Source organism: Protopterus annectens, chromosome 13.part0 (assembly GCF_019279795.1).
Source record: "Protopterus annectens isolate FY-2018-M chromosome 13.part0, PAN1.0, whole genome shotgun sequence".
Classification (NCBI taxonomy): domain Eukaryota; kingdom Metazoa; phylum Chordata; order Ceratodontiformes; family Protopteridae; genus Protopterus; species Protopterus annectens.
Window position 1 is genome coordinate 1,236,184,499 of NC_056747.1, and position 14,404 is coordinate 1,236,198,902.

General features: G+C 38.4%; 1 protein-coding gene across 1 annotated transcript in view; it reads left to right on the top strand.

Annotated features, from left to right (window-relative positions):
* The window catches only part of MAP3K14 (mitogen-activated protein kinase kinase kinase 14), a 128,542-nt gene that overhangs the window by 89,763 nt on the left and 24,375 nt on the right, over window positions 1-14,404 (top strand). The window contains exons 9-12 of the mRNA XM_044055240.1: window positions 1,241-1,345; window positions 6,063-6,226; window positions 10,951-11,101; window positions 13,941-14,279. Coding sequence (XP_043911175.1) covers window positions 1,241-1,345; window positions 6,063-6,226; window positions 10,951-11,101; window positions 13,941-14,279 — 759 coding nt within the window. The remainder of the gene's footprint in view (window positions 1-1,240; window positions 1,346-6,062; window positions 6,227-10,950; window positions 11,102-13,940; window positions 14,280-14,404) is intronic.

A 14,404-nucleotide genomic window follows, 5' to 3' on the forward strand; every position in this document is an offset into this window, starting at 1 on the left:
TAAACCACTGCACACCATGACTACATTGGGCAAATGAGCTGTCATCTCAGCAGACAACATTAAATGTGCCACAGGGTTAAATATTGGGACCGTTACTCTGTTATATTTTTACAAATAAAATGTATTCTACCTCTTTCCAGGGGAAACATAATCCATTAGGCAGATGGTTCACCACTAACATGTGCAGCCTCTTCGGTCAAACAGCTCCAAAATGATTCTACATCATTCCTTCATAAAAATTGACAAATGGCTACAGCAATCTAATCTATTTCTAAATTTAAAGAAAAACAAGCTAATGGTATTTTCACCTCCAATCCAGTAATCAAATTACTGCAAGAAGCCAAATAAGTATACACCCAGTTAAAAGGATCCATTTCAAAAATGTGTGGCTTTTGGCTGGTCAGACGGTGCAGAAGGAAAATTCCTATCTGAGATGCTTATGACCTGGGTTCTGTTGCCATTATGAATGCCTGGAAGGCTGGTGGAAGGAGAGGATTTAAAAGATTTCAACAGATTATAGGTATCTCTATACTCCTTGGAGAATTTTTTTAGTGTGGGGCAGCCATTCATGGATAGGGGAGTGGGGAGATTTGAGATGCCAGCAGTAAGGAACTAAGTGTAGATGTTCAAATGGATGTCTGCAATGTGGTACAGCAACAAAAGCACAAACCTGCTGCTTGTAATGATGCCAATGGCTTATTTCTGCTTAAACAGATACTTTTGGGATACAAGCTTTGTAAAAAGTGTGTGCTGTAGCAGGTTGAACGAATGGTAATCGTTTGATTATTTAATGCCAGTTTCATTGAAGTGCATTAGTCAAGCCCAGGAGTCTGAACTCACAAGCCATCACAAGTAAAGTTACTTATCCTGAAAAGTGGTGAGCTTAGAGTTAGTTATGTAAAGGGGGTGCAAGCCATGCATCCACCTGCATGGGGGTGAAAGGCATGCATCCACCTGCATGGGGGGTCCAAGGCATGCATCCACCTGCATGAATAGTATGGGAGTCTAACTTAGGTTAGAAAAATGAAATAAAACTGTCCCTGGATGGCTCATTCAGTCTTCTGGGCTTACCCAAACAGACTTTGACTAATTGTATTGTATTCTTAACATACTGCCATATCCATTCTTTTACTAAAAAGTATTCACCAAAATATTAATCAAAATGGATAGTCTAAAATATAAGGAATTTGTGTGATGTAATTTTCGTTATAAACTTTTTAACCTGTTTTCTCCTCTGCAGCTGACAATGTTTTGCTGTCTTCTGATAAAAAGCAAATCTTTCTGTGTGATTTCGGACACTCTTGCTTTCTTCCTGTGGATGGCTCCGAGAAGAATCCCATTGCAGGTATTGAGATGGGGAGGGGAGGATAAGATATCTGTGGTTTTAGAAGTCTGTTTTCACTCCAGTAAAGTAGTTCCAGTTTTTGAATTACAATGTACAAAAGTGTAAGCATGTGATATCATTTTTGTTTGTTTTAGTTTTAAACCATTCCAGGTGCACTCATAACTTTTACAGATTGAGAAAAAAAACACTTGTGATGATTGGGCTTCCCCATTTTATTAAGTTCTGCACTGCAACAGTTGTTTTAAAATGCTCCAGGCAGTTAAATTATGATGATTTCTGGTGCTTCTGATTTCATTCTTTCGTGAGTTTAGCAGTTATTTAAAAATGCTGTCTTAAGATCCAGAAACAAGAAATGAAAGATATCTTATTGAGAAATGGATTGTTTTCCTGAGCTACACAGTAGAACAGATTTAATTTAGCATCATAATGAAAATGTGCCAGGAGAAAAGGTAAACCTAAAGCCATATAGGTACCATAGTCCCAAAGAAAAACAGTAAGTGAAGAAGTAAGAAAATTGCTTAATCTAGGAGTTATTGAAGAGTCCTAAAGTGAACTGAACAGTACAACTTTCGTGGTCGCTACAGTGGATGACTGCATATTAATGCTGGAAGCTGAATGAGATATTCAAGTTTGACAGTTGCCAAATGCCTAGAGTGGATGTTTTTTTAAGGTATCCTCTCATCCCCGAAGTTGAAAAAAAAAAAGAAAAAGATTGCACTTGGACTTTCTTGACACGTTTCAAATGTTCATGGATGAAGTTATGAAACTTCACAAGTGGTCCTCCTATGTGTACATTGGTGATATGGTTGTTTATATTCAGAATAATTTGAGTTACTTTCAGTCAATGTAAAAGCTATGCTGTAGCTGGTACCGTAACAGAGGGATAAAGTCCTGACTGTGGCTCACATGACCCAGTTTGATTCAGACATCTGAGGTGCAAACAGAGAGGGATGGGTGTTTCCATCCAGTGGAAGTGGGGTGGGGTGGGGGTGGTGAATGGTCATTCCCATCAGTGGTCCCTGATAGAAACTTGTTACACTAACATATGGGGAAAGGGTAGTGGACATGGCTGAGCTGAAACAGGAAAAATGCTGTGCATCTCCTTTGCATAACTGCCCCTTGGATGTACCATGTAATCCACAGAGGGAGGGCGATAAACAGGGTACGCTACATAAAGTAAAATAACCCCTAGCTGATGGTGACTGCTAGACTCCCCTGGACAAGTTTTAGCTCCACAACCATCCCTAGCAAAGAATCTAGTAAGACTAGGGGTGTAAAGGAGTTGGTGCAGACCTAGAGATAGACACGGGTACAGGGGTAGAACGGCCATAAGAGTAAGGGGAGCAAAAAAAAAAAAGATTAAAAAGTACAAGCTATGTTGGAATCTTTAGACAACAGGGCAAACTGTTAATATTGTGTGACTGACTGAAGGATAGATACTTATGATATGTGATTGGAAGAGGAGTAATTACACTCCCAATAGACAAAACAGAAGCTGCCAAAAAAGTGTCCCATCCCTAGTAGCATATTTTAAGTGAAAGCATTCTTATGGCTGGTAGCCTGTTACAGAAAGTTCATATCCAGTTTTGCTACCATTTCCTCTGACAGACCTTACAAAAGCTAAGGCAGCAATCTAGGTGACGTGGACCATAGCAGCAAATGGATCTTTTAGCCAAATTAAATGCTTTTTATTCAGAGCTTATTAGTGGTGTATACCAGTGGATCTAACGTGGGGTTAGAAACTGTTGTCTCATGAAGTAGCTAGTATAGAGCATCTAATTTGCTACCTCAGCAGAAAGTTAATTAAAGTTGAAACAAAATACTCTGCAATACAGCAGGCACACATCATTATTTAGTGAGCACTCACTTCATTCATTTATTATTTATTGAGACACAACTTTGCATTAATAACTGACAGCCCCCTGCAATGGTTACACAAGCAATGAAAGAGGGACATCAGGTTGTGCAGGTAGATGTTATCATTACAGTCCTTTGACTTTGATGCTAGGCCTAAGCCTAATGGTAGACACACAAACCCACAACTCATTCTAGGCAGGCTAGAACCTGGGGCTCAGTACTGTGAGGGGTGTCATTGTGGAATAGTGTCCATTAAAAGGATGTTAAAATGCAGTTTAGTGCACTGATCAGTATTTAAATGCTGTTTAATGTGGTGTGTTGATCTGGTGTGTGTGTGTGTGTGTGTGTGTGTGTGTGTGTGTGTGTGTGTGTGTGTGTGTGTGTGTGTGTGCGCGTGTGTGAGCGCATGTGTACACCTTACAGTGTGATAAGAGTATGATAATGCTGCAGATATACCTTACTAATAGAACATAAAGAGAGATACCTGTTAAGCTGATATTAAAAGCAAGCGTTGTAGCCCAAGATGGCAGAGAAGTTTTCTTCTTACAGAAAGGGAATTGTATGACTAGAAGCAAAAATTCTTGGGGAATCTTCAACCAGAAACTTTACAATTAGAAGAATTCTTAAGTACCAGGAAGTTGCATGTAGATATACTAAGAGGGGCACCAGAACCTTCTCTGTAGAATACCAGCATCATAGTTACAGATATGCTTGTACTTAGAACTAGAGACCTCATGGTGGAAAAAACTGACCAACTTAACCGAAACTGGGGAAGGCTGTCCAAGAACTATAAGAAAATGTTTTTGAAAAACTCTTTCTAATGTAAAGTTATACTGTTTTTTTTTTCCATTTTTATGTTGGACACCCCACTGTAAATAGTGACCTAAATTGAAGTACTGTCTACAGTGTGTGTTACGTAGTAGATAAATAGACCGATATAAATACAAATGTAGAGATAAATATATATAGCTTTAGATGTGGTAGGCACCCACTGAATCAGACAAAGACAAACCATCCTATTATACAGGAAGTCTAGTTTACTTCCCGAAATAGATTTTTCTCTCTGACAGCATGTGGTATATAGAGACAGCAAGTGAGACATAGTAATTTTTAAGCCGATATTCCTGCTGGAATATAATTTTTTTAATAAGAACAGCCCATCCCTGTTGAAGCTGCAAGCTTTTCCTGTAATTAACATTTTGACACCCCTAAATTTAGAGACAGCAGTTGGGAGTGGCTGAGGTAGAAACTTCTGCCTTGTCTTGTAGTGTTCAGTGGGCCTGTTGTAATTTGTGTTCTGACACATTAGCTTATTGCGATTGTTGCCAGGCAAAACTGGGGTCTATAATTAGAAAATGTATGCATCTACTGAGAGTTGTAAGGAAAGTGGCTGCTACTTACTACCTTTACTGGGCAAAATGCTGGTAGCTGAGATTTAGCAAGAACTAAATACTCTGAAGATGGTTTTAGGGGGAAGCATTTGCATCACCAGAAATGGTGGGAGGTACATTTCACACTTTTCCACACTACTGTACATGGCAGTATATTTTCTCTTGGAGGAGAGCACTGATTGCCTAGGTGTAAGATGTGTTAAGTGTGGTGTTTTGATTTTCGTTAACTTGAGGCACTGAGAGAACAGGAAACATGACCATGTAGAAGCCTAATCATTTAGGCTGTGTACCTTGAGAAACACTCTCCACTTCAAAACTAATGTTTCTGTGGATATCAGAGTATTCTTATTAAGGCCTTTCTTTTTTTTCTGTACTGCTACATTTATTAACTTATCCCAGTTAGACAATTGTAGCACTGCTGTCTAGTAGGCATAAACCAGGCTTGGTACTACTGATGTCAGGCTATAAAATGGATGCTGTTGATTCCATCTGGTGACACTATGTTTAGCCAGGTTCAGAAATGGATTCTACTTATTAGTGGGAAGTCTGGAGTAGGAGAAGCAGTAACCAGCTGTCCTTCCTTACCTAGGAAAGAATGGAATGGAAAGTGGTTGACCCCTAGTAGACAGCTGAGCTCACAGTATGTAGTAGTGGTTATGGTGACTGAGGTGGTAGATGCCCTACCAACAGCTGTAAGGTGGAAGGTTTCAGTTCTTTGTTACTTGGTATTGCCTTTGGTTTTCTGATCCAGATCTCTACCTAAAGGTCAAATATCAGCGGACTGAATGTAGTTATCAATAAAGGAAAGAAAGTGATTAAAACTGTATTAAGCCAATCTTTAAAGAATTGTTTTCAAATGGGATAAATACCAGCAGAACCCCATACATACACTGCATAAGTAGTCAAGTCTGAGGCTACTACACTGCTTGGGTGAGGGGAAAAAATCTATTTTTACAGTGAACCCCTATATGCTAAAAGTTCTTTTGTCACACTGACTGAAGACATGCTTTGGATAAGTACTTTTTAACCAGTTTGTATACTGCCATCTGTTGGTAGTAGGCAGTATAAGCAGGCATAATGGTTTGTTTACTTAAGTCAGTTTGATGATAAGGCTCAGTGAGAGACAAGGCACTGTGAAGGCTGTTGCAGATGTGAAGAAAGTAATCATAAGTCAAACAGTGCAGTTTTAATCTTTTCCATACTGTATTATTATTGCTTTTTTTTCCTTATAGTGAATTTGCTGACCTTCAGTCGTGCTGCCTTTGCTCCACATATGGATCGTACATAAAAATAAGATGGCCAGGATCAATCTTTTTCTCTTTTTGATGTGATACAAACCAGTAAAAGATTAAACTTTGCTGATCTCACCAAATTATTACATATTGACAATGAACAGAAGCAGTATGGGTAACTGGATGTCGTCACTTTCCCAACAGTATGACCATTTGCTTTCACTTTATCTTCTTTAGATGGTGACATTCCTGGGACAGAGACTCACATGGCACCTGAGGTGGCAAAAGGCTGCAAATACGGTACAAAAGTGGACATCTGGAGCAGCTGCTGTATGATGCTTCATATGCTGAATGGGTGCCATCCATGGACACGGTATTACAACCATCCTCTGCATCTGAAGGTAATTTGGTACACAGAATATTTAGCCTTTTGGTGTACAGAATGGACCCCCAAATACATCCCAGCAGTTTGAGTAATGGAGATGCCAGCCATGGGTGGGGGAAGGAATGAAGAGGTGATGCTTGCTCACATCTCCAAGATGAGAGGATGAGAGATGTGTCTTCTGCTAGCACTTCTTCAGTGGACAACAGAGCTATAGTGGAGCTGTCCACCCAAAGGGGGTAGAGTTGCCTGAGGGGTTACATCACTCCCAGAAGAGCGTGACATCACCTATGCTGTTGCCAATCCTTGGAACACTTGTTTAAGCATCTAGGGGGCATTCAGATTGCTTGGCAAAAACTCCCTCTAGGCTGACTGAATGCTGGCATTGCCATGATGAGCTCTTACCATGAAAGGAACAAATGGACAAAGGTTTGTGGTGAATAGTGGATTTATTTATTTATTTGTTTGTTTGTTAAGCAGATAGGTTGGCTTGTCCAGGGACATTTTTAGCCATGACCCAGGCCATTTGGTTAAAGACCACACATAAAGTGTATAAACATTACGCAGGTATTTGTACAAGTTTCACAGTACACTGCAGAGTACGTAAAATTGGTAGTAAAACTCGGATCAGAAGGCTATGTGTAGTTAAATGTATAAGTGAATGAGTAATGTCAAAGTTAAGTTGTAGGTTTTGAGTTCGGTGAATAAGCTCATGGTCAGCTAGCCTTAGACAAGTCTGATCCCATGTGGGAACTTGCATACATTTCTTCTAGAAGGTATGGATTGAGGGGCTGAATTTAGTTGGGGGGATTGTTCATTAGGCATGAGATTCTTTTTAGATATGAATTTGTCGCATTTCATGGTTCAGTTGATATTGATGTTTATTGATGCTGAATATTCTTTTGTGCTGATGTCACTAGGAGAATATTTTAAGCAACAGGTTTCAAATAACAAGGGGTCCTTTAATGCTGTGTGTTAGGAGTGTGTCTCTACTAATAAGCTACTAAGATATAGAGAAGTGAGAGAGACAGTTTAATCTTTGGCTGTAATACAGGCCTTGAAGTCCTTTGATGCTCTTTATGAGGAATCATTGCATCTTTTTCCCGTTGTATCAGATGACTTTTGAATAGGTTACAAAATGTAAATTGAAGACATCAACAAACCAGGTAACTCAAAGAGAGTGAAAAACAGAATTAAAACACAGTGGTTAAATGCTTTCATCTGTATCATAGGGACTTCTTCAGAACCTGATGAAAGTGCTTAACCACTGTGTTTTAATTCAATAAAGGAGTGTTTTTCACTGAGTGGACCTTGCTGTTCTACCCCTCTGTGAGTTACCTAGGTTACAAAATGTGGTGCAGTGTTCTGGAGTTATTTGACAAGAACTGTATAGATGCAGGGGTTTACTTTTGCGGCATGATTCTTGACTAAGAGCTGCTCAGGTAGGCAGTTCCATATCCTTTGCTGACAGCACTGAGCTGTATAGGTATCAAGTGAAAGGCCATTGTCTACATATACCCCAAGATCTTTAGCTATAGGTGTTACCCACTGGTAGTATATAAGGTTGGTGGGGATGCCAAACACTAGAATGTTGCATTTTTTGACATTGATGGCAAGGTAATTTATACTGTCCCATGCTTATATAATGTTAAATGCCATTTGAAGAGAAGGTGGTGTCAGTGGGTTAAGGGCTATGCTTCTAGTTTGGTAGTTATCTGCATATTTGGTGAGTTATACTCTGGAGTCATTTCTGATATCCGAGAAAAAGAAGGGTGGCCCAAGGACGGAGCTTTGAGTGACTGCAGTAAATACATTCTAGCGACAGTAAAACACAGTACAAAAGGCATTGCTTATGTGTAAGTTTGTGACTGATCTGTACTTTGTCCATTGTCTCAGAAGTGTTTCCATTTTTAAAGTTCTTGTACATGATCGTTATTATAATTGTAACTCTGCATAGTTTTAGCAGTTTTTGTTACTGAGGGGAAAATGGTTTTAGGTGGCAACCTTTGTGAAGGTTTTCTTATTTGTGTAGGGAAGTCAAAAAAGTTTTGTACACAGAGTGGACATACTTAGTGGGATAATAGCTATCCAAGTTCACACTGCAGAACTTTGATTAACAGGTATTAAAAGCATGATATTCATAACAGATCCCTTGCTTGCTTACTCATAATTTGGTATTTTAGCTGTTGCAGGTCATTGTACACACAATAATCTCATGAGTATCCCTCAATCTCAACCCACTATACTAACTCCAAAAACTAAACTTTATTGCACTGACCATGCATTCTACATCCTAGCACCTAAACTATGGGACTCCATTCCACTTTTAATCAGGTATTCAAATGTACCCGGACTTCAGCTCAAGGAACACTTCTTCACCCAATGTGCAGCTGCACTCACACGAGTCATGTTGCATGCACCCTGCAGCTCTCTCACACCCCTTTAACCCTATTCATCGTTCCTTATTTAATTTTCCTTACTTACTGCCTCTCACTGATCCTACTTCCTTCTTCTCTTTACATCTCTCACACTTGCTCTTCTTTCTACTCCTCTTACCTCTCCCATCATTTCTCGGTCTTTTCCCCATGGCTCATTTCTTGCAACTATTTTTCTCTTGCCTGTTCTAATGTTTTCATACCTCTCTATGTAATAATATGCTGCTATCCTTGTAGCATAAGCCATCTCAGTCATTATGGCAACATCTTATCCAAAAAGCTCTGCTAAGCATAATTCCATTTTTCCATCCATGTTTTGATATTATAAACTGATTCTTGTGCTAATTGTTGCATTATTGCATGTCTAAATATGTATATGTTTTTTAAAATATCTTTGTATGTGTAAATATTTTTGTCCATTTCTTATGAGATCCTATTCACCCAGGTTGTGTTTGCAAATTGCCCATTGAAGTCAGTGCACTACCCTGGTAAACAAATATAAATTAATAAATAAATAGTGATGTACGTACTGATAAAGACTGCATGCAGATTTGCTGCAGGAAAGTAATTACGTGAGCTCATGAACTGCGGCTTCTACAAGCTTCTTTTATTACTACTTTAAAAGAGTTCTGTTCCCCATAAATGTTCACACCAGCCATTCAAAGTTTAAGTTTTAGTGGATGTATTACCAAGGCAAAAGCCAAACCATGTTTTTGGAAGCGATTTGCAGATCAGATCAGAGGTTCATAGCAAAGCATGTCAGGAGCACTATAACGGCATTTTTATGGGTAGAGTTTGGTTACACTGACTCTGAGACTATGAGGACTACCTAGCCAGCTAAGGGCATTTGTTTGTTTATTTTAGCCAGCTAAGGGCATTTGTTTGTTTTTTCATTCCCAAAGGAAAAAATAATCTTTTAAGGGTATGAGGCACTTTGAAGCTAAGCTTTTTTTGTCTGAGATCATTTCTCTAGTAATCTAGTAAAGGGTTGGTGGGAGTTTGTATAATGTTACACAAGTCATGTCTGATAGGGCACACACATTTACAGATTTTTATGCATTCAGAAATGTTCTGGCTTAGGCTTTTTGTGGCCTCATAAGTAGCACTCCTTGCTTCCTCATTAGGCCTGGTTATAGATTTGGAGACTGCTCTGTATTCCAGGATTGGGAATTGATGGATACTTTTTTCACAGTACTACTTTTAGAGTAGGCAGGATTCCATATTCATTTGTGTAAGTGATTTCCATATTAGGCCAGAAGGAAGCTGGATGAAAATGGGATGCCGTAGTCGGACTAAATGCCAGTTTATGAAGACAGCTTGAAAGCCACTTATCCTCCAGCTGTGTGAAAAAGAAACTGGTGGAATAAAGTCCGTGCTAACAGTCATTCAGCATGGAATGCATGGGATACTGAAAAATGTCCTGCTACCCCATGTGTGAGCTATGTATTAATGGCTGTGTTTTTGGCAGTACACAATGGTACTGTGGCACTCTGGATAATGACCTTGAATAGTACTGGTACAGTCTCAGAGATACCACTTTGGGGTTAGAGTTCTGAAAGACAGATCCCTTTAAGAACAGATGATTTTAGTTTAGATTTGGGAGGATTCTGGTTTAGATTTTTTAGGTTCTTGGGAATTTAAAGTTTCTGTATAGAAACTGCTGTAGTGCCCTGCCTTCAGTAATACAGTAATTTATTGCAAACTACAGAACTGTGTATTTCTTCTTGCAATCATCCCTTGTATTGCAAACTACAGAACTGTGTATTTCTTCTTACAAATATCCCTTGAGTAATCAGTGAAAGCACGCTGGCCGTTTTGAAGGTCAGATGGTGAGGAGGCTTAAATCACTTTTGAACTTGTGAGAGGATACAGTCTTTTCATGCACAGACAGCTGGTGGGAGCTGTTTCTTTGAAAAGAATTTACTTGTTTAAGTTGGAATCATGAGTACGTCAGCTTGCCTCTTACTGCTGTTTCACAGTTCAAAACATTAAGCAGTAAACTGTTGATTTTCCAGCTACATATGTTGAAATAATTGGATCTGTGTGTTATGATGTTGGGTTATACAGTAAAAGGCATTGGATGACCAGCAGACTTCAACTTGCGCCTTTTAGAACTAGCATCACATATGACATCGGCCTGTTCCCTTTTGTTGCTGTAGCAAGGGTAATAGTGCATCCTCTTTGATCATGAGAGTCTGGGAATGGTGGAGAAATGTTTTTGAGCAATAGAATAGTTTCTGTTAAAACCTAAAGATCCTTCTGTGCAGTTACATTGGATGTCATTGAATATTCACTTTTTTTTAACTAGATTGCTATGCAGCCTCCTCCAACAAATGAGATTCCCGATACTTGTCACCCATGTACTGCTGACGTCATTAAAGCAGGCCTTCAGAAGGATCCAGGCAAAAGAGCATCAGCATCAAAACTTAAGTCCATGGTTAAGAAAGCACTAAAGGAAGGTATGTGTTTGGCCTGAATTATATGTTCTGATGAGGAATATAATTTGTGGTGTGTGCATCCATGATTATATAGCCTACCGTAGTCCATTTATCATAAAAGCCAGTAAAAATGCTTTGAAACTTGCAGGGAAAGCATACTGAGAGGTTTTTGTTGTGTTTGTGCTTTTTTTTTTTTTTTATCTAGGAAAGTCCTGCTGAGCCAAATAACATTTTCAAAGAAGGCCTGATAAGAAAAAGCTCCAAATTAAGTTGAGACTATATAAAAAAGACAAGGTTTAACAAGTGTAAAGTCTAACGAACTAAACCAAAAACAAACACTAAAAAACGATTGAAAAAAGAGCAACAAACCACAGAATCCAAAATATAGTGTTAGCGCTTTCGTTTACTAATTGAGCAAACTTGTAAATTTATTTAAGCTGTGTTTTGAAACAACTTGTAAATTTATTTAAGCTGTGTTTCTTTGTGTTTTCAACTGTCTGAAGAAGTTTGCTCAATTAATAAACGAAAGTGCTAATACTATATTTTGGATTCTGTGTGGTTTGTTGCTCTTTTTTCAAGTGTAACAGTTTGTCATATAACACTATGTCATAAGCAAGCTTTGCAAAATAGTAACAATTGTGGTTTATTAAACTAATGCTTATGTAGACTTAAGTGATTTATTGTTTGACACAAACATAAACATTACATGATGTGCATTTGTCACAACTTAGGAGCAGTACGTGTAGTTTGTGTTTGGAAATGTGTAGTGTGTGTTTGAAAATGTGTAGTGTGTGTTTGGAAATGTGTAGTTTGTGTAGGGAAATGTGTAGTTTGTGTTTGGAAATGTGTAGTTTGTGTTTGGAAATGTGTAGTTTGTGTATGGAAATGTGTAGTTTATGTATGGAAATGTGTAGTGTGTGTTTGGAAATGTGTAGTTTGTGTTTGGAAATGTGTAGTTTGTGTTTGGAAATGTGTAGTTTGTGTTTGGAAATGTGTAGTGTGTGTTTGGAAATGTGTAGTGTGTGTTTGGAAATGTGTAGTTTGTGTTTGGAAATGTGTAGTGTGTGTTTGGAAATGTGTAGTTTGTGTTTGGAAATGTGTAGTTTGTGTTTAAATGTGTAGTTTGTGTTTGGAAATGTGTAGTTTGTGTTTGGAAATGTGTAGTGTGTGTTTGGAAATGTGTAGTTTGTGTTTGGAAATGTAGTTTGTGTTTGGAAATGTGTAGTGTGTGTTTGGAAATGTGTAGTGTGTGTTTGGAAATGTAGTTTGTGTTTGGAAATGTGTAGTGTGTGTTTGGAAATGTGTAGTTTGTGTTTGGAAATGTGTAGTGTGTGTTTGGAAATGTGTAGTTTGTGTTTGGAAATGTGTAGTGTGTGTTTGGAAATGTGTAGTGTGTGTTTGGAAATGTGTAGTTTGTGTTTGGAAATGTGTAGTTTGTGTTTGGAAATGTGTAGTGTGTGTTTGGAAATGTGTAGTGTGTGTTTGGAAATGTGTAGTGTGTGTTTGGAAATGTGTAGTTTGTGTTTGGAAATGTGTAGTTTGTGTTTGGAAATGTGTAGTTTGTGTTTGGAAATGTGTAGTGTGTGTTTGGAAATGTGTAGTTTATGTATGGAAATGTGTAGTGTGTGTTTGGAAATGTGTAGTGGTGATAGGATTGTTCTCTAAGGTACAGTGACGGGAATTTATAGAGCCTTAAACAAGATATGGCAACGCATTTTATGCACCATATTCTTTTGCTTTTGCTTTTTGTGTCTAGCTCACGAAATGTACAATGTAAAGAAACAATGTAACTTGCCAAAGCTAGCACTGGCGTTGTTCTTGTTGGTTTGCTTGTTCTGTTTGTTAAAATGAATCAGAAGATCAAACAGTGTTCTTTGATGTTTACTGTATGAATGATTCACATATTATTACTCAAATTCTGATTAATTGATCACAGTTTATCTTCCCCCCTGCAAAGACCAGAAAAGATCAAAGTAAACATTTTTGCAGGTAGACAAGCTTTTTTACTAACTAGACAGTTGCATGACGGTGGGGAAAAGGAAGCTCCCCAGTGTGGGGCACAGCAGTTTTGCATAAACAGCAATATTACAATGCAATGCCTACAAGTGAACCATACAAGCTACATGGAAAAATAAGTTTTAACCAGTTGTTTTCAAGTAATTAGACCCAAGTAATATGACTGCCAATCTAGTTACTCTTTGGTATTTGAAAGATCTTATCACTTCTAAAGTGAGTTAACCAAAGCTGGATAACATCAATAGTGAGCCTGGCTGAATGCCAAATAAAGTAACCATGCACTGAGCACCAACCTGTTTCACGTCAGGTAGGATAGCAGGTAGAAATTAGGGATCGTGTTTGGAAATGGTAATGCTGTTGAAGCCCTTAGATGCAGACAACAGGAATGCGGTGTATACCCAAGAAAAGCTCACAAGACGACCCTGGTATGGTTGGGATCCTATTTGTAAATAGGAATAGAAGTGGTTAAGAAACTATTAATGCAGTTTGTAGGGAGAATTTAACTTATTTTTTAGGTGGTTTGTCGACCATGCCTGCTGACAAAACTTACTTAGACAAGCCTCTAATCAATCCCATGTCATAAGGTTCTCAGTCAGGACTTTATTACACTGCATCACCAGAGCTGGTTGGTTGTTGAGGAAGTCCTATCTGACTTTGTCTTATATTTGCAGATTTTGTGTAGTAAGGCACATTTCCTCTGAGAACATACAATGTATATTTACATTATATGTATTTTGTGTACGCATTTTCTTTTTATGCAGAAGTTTTCTTAGGGTAGTTATGCAACACTAATGTTTAAAAAGATTTTAATGAGTCCTTCCTTTGCTTTCTGTTTTCTTCCCAGTTGGTGATCTCTCAAAGAAGGCAAACATAACAGCCATGATTCAGAAAGGCTGTGTTGTAAATGGAAGCAAACAAGAAGCTGTAGGAAAAACAATATTCAGGCCTGGGAGTCCAGCTGTGGAAGGTGGGCCCCGGGGTTGGTCTCCACCCGATATGCAGAAGAGATCCTGTTTTTCAGAGTTTAACATGGTGGATCATACCACAGAAACCTTAAAGAAGACAGAGTTTGGGAAATCTTGGAGTTTCTTTAAGGAAGATGGCAACTTCTTTTCTCTGCATGGCCGGATAGGAGAACGGAAGCGAAACATTTTGGACCAAGAATTTCAGCAACTGGAAAGAGGTGATCACTGTTAGCTACATCTTAGAAGGATACATACTTTTAATTGCATGTCCAAACCACTATGCTGATGTAAATATCTTATGCAATTTTATAACTGAATGTGTAAATATCTTGTGTATAGTTTG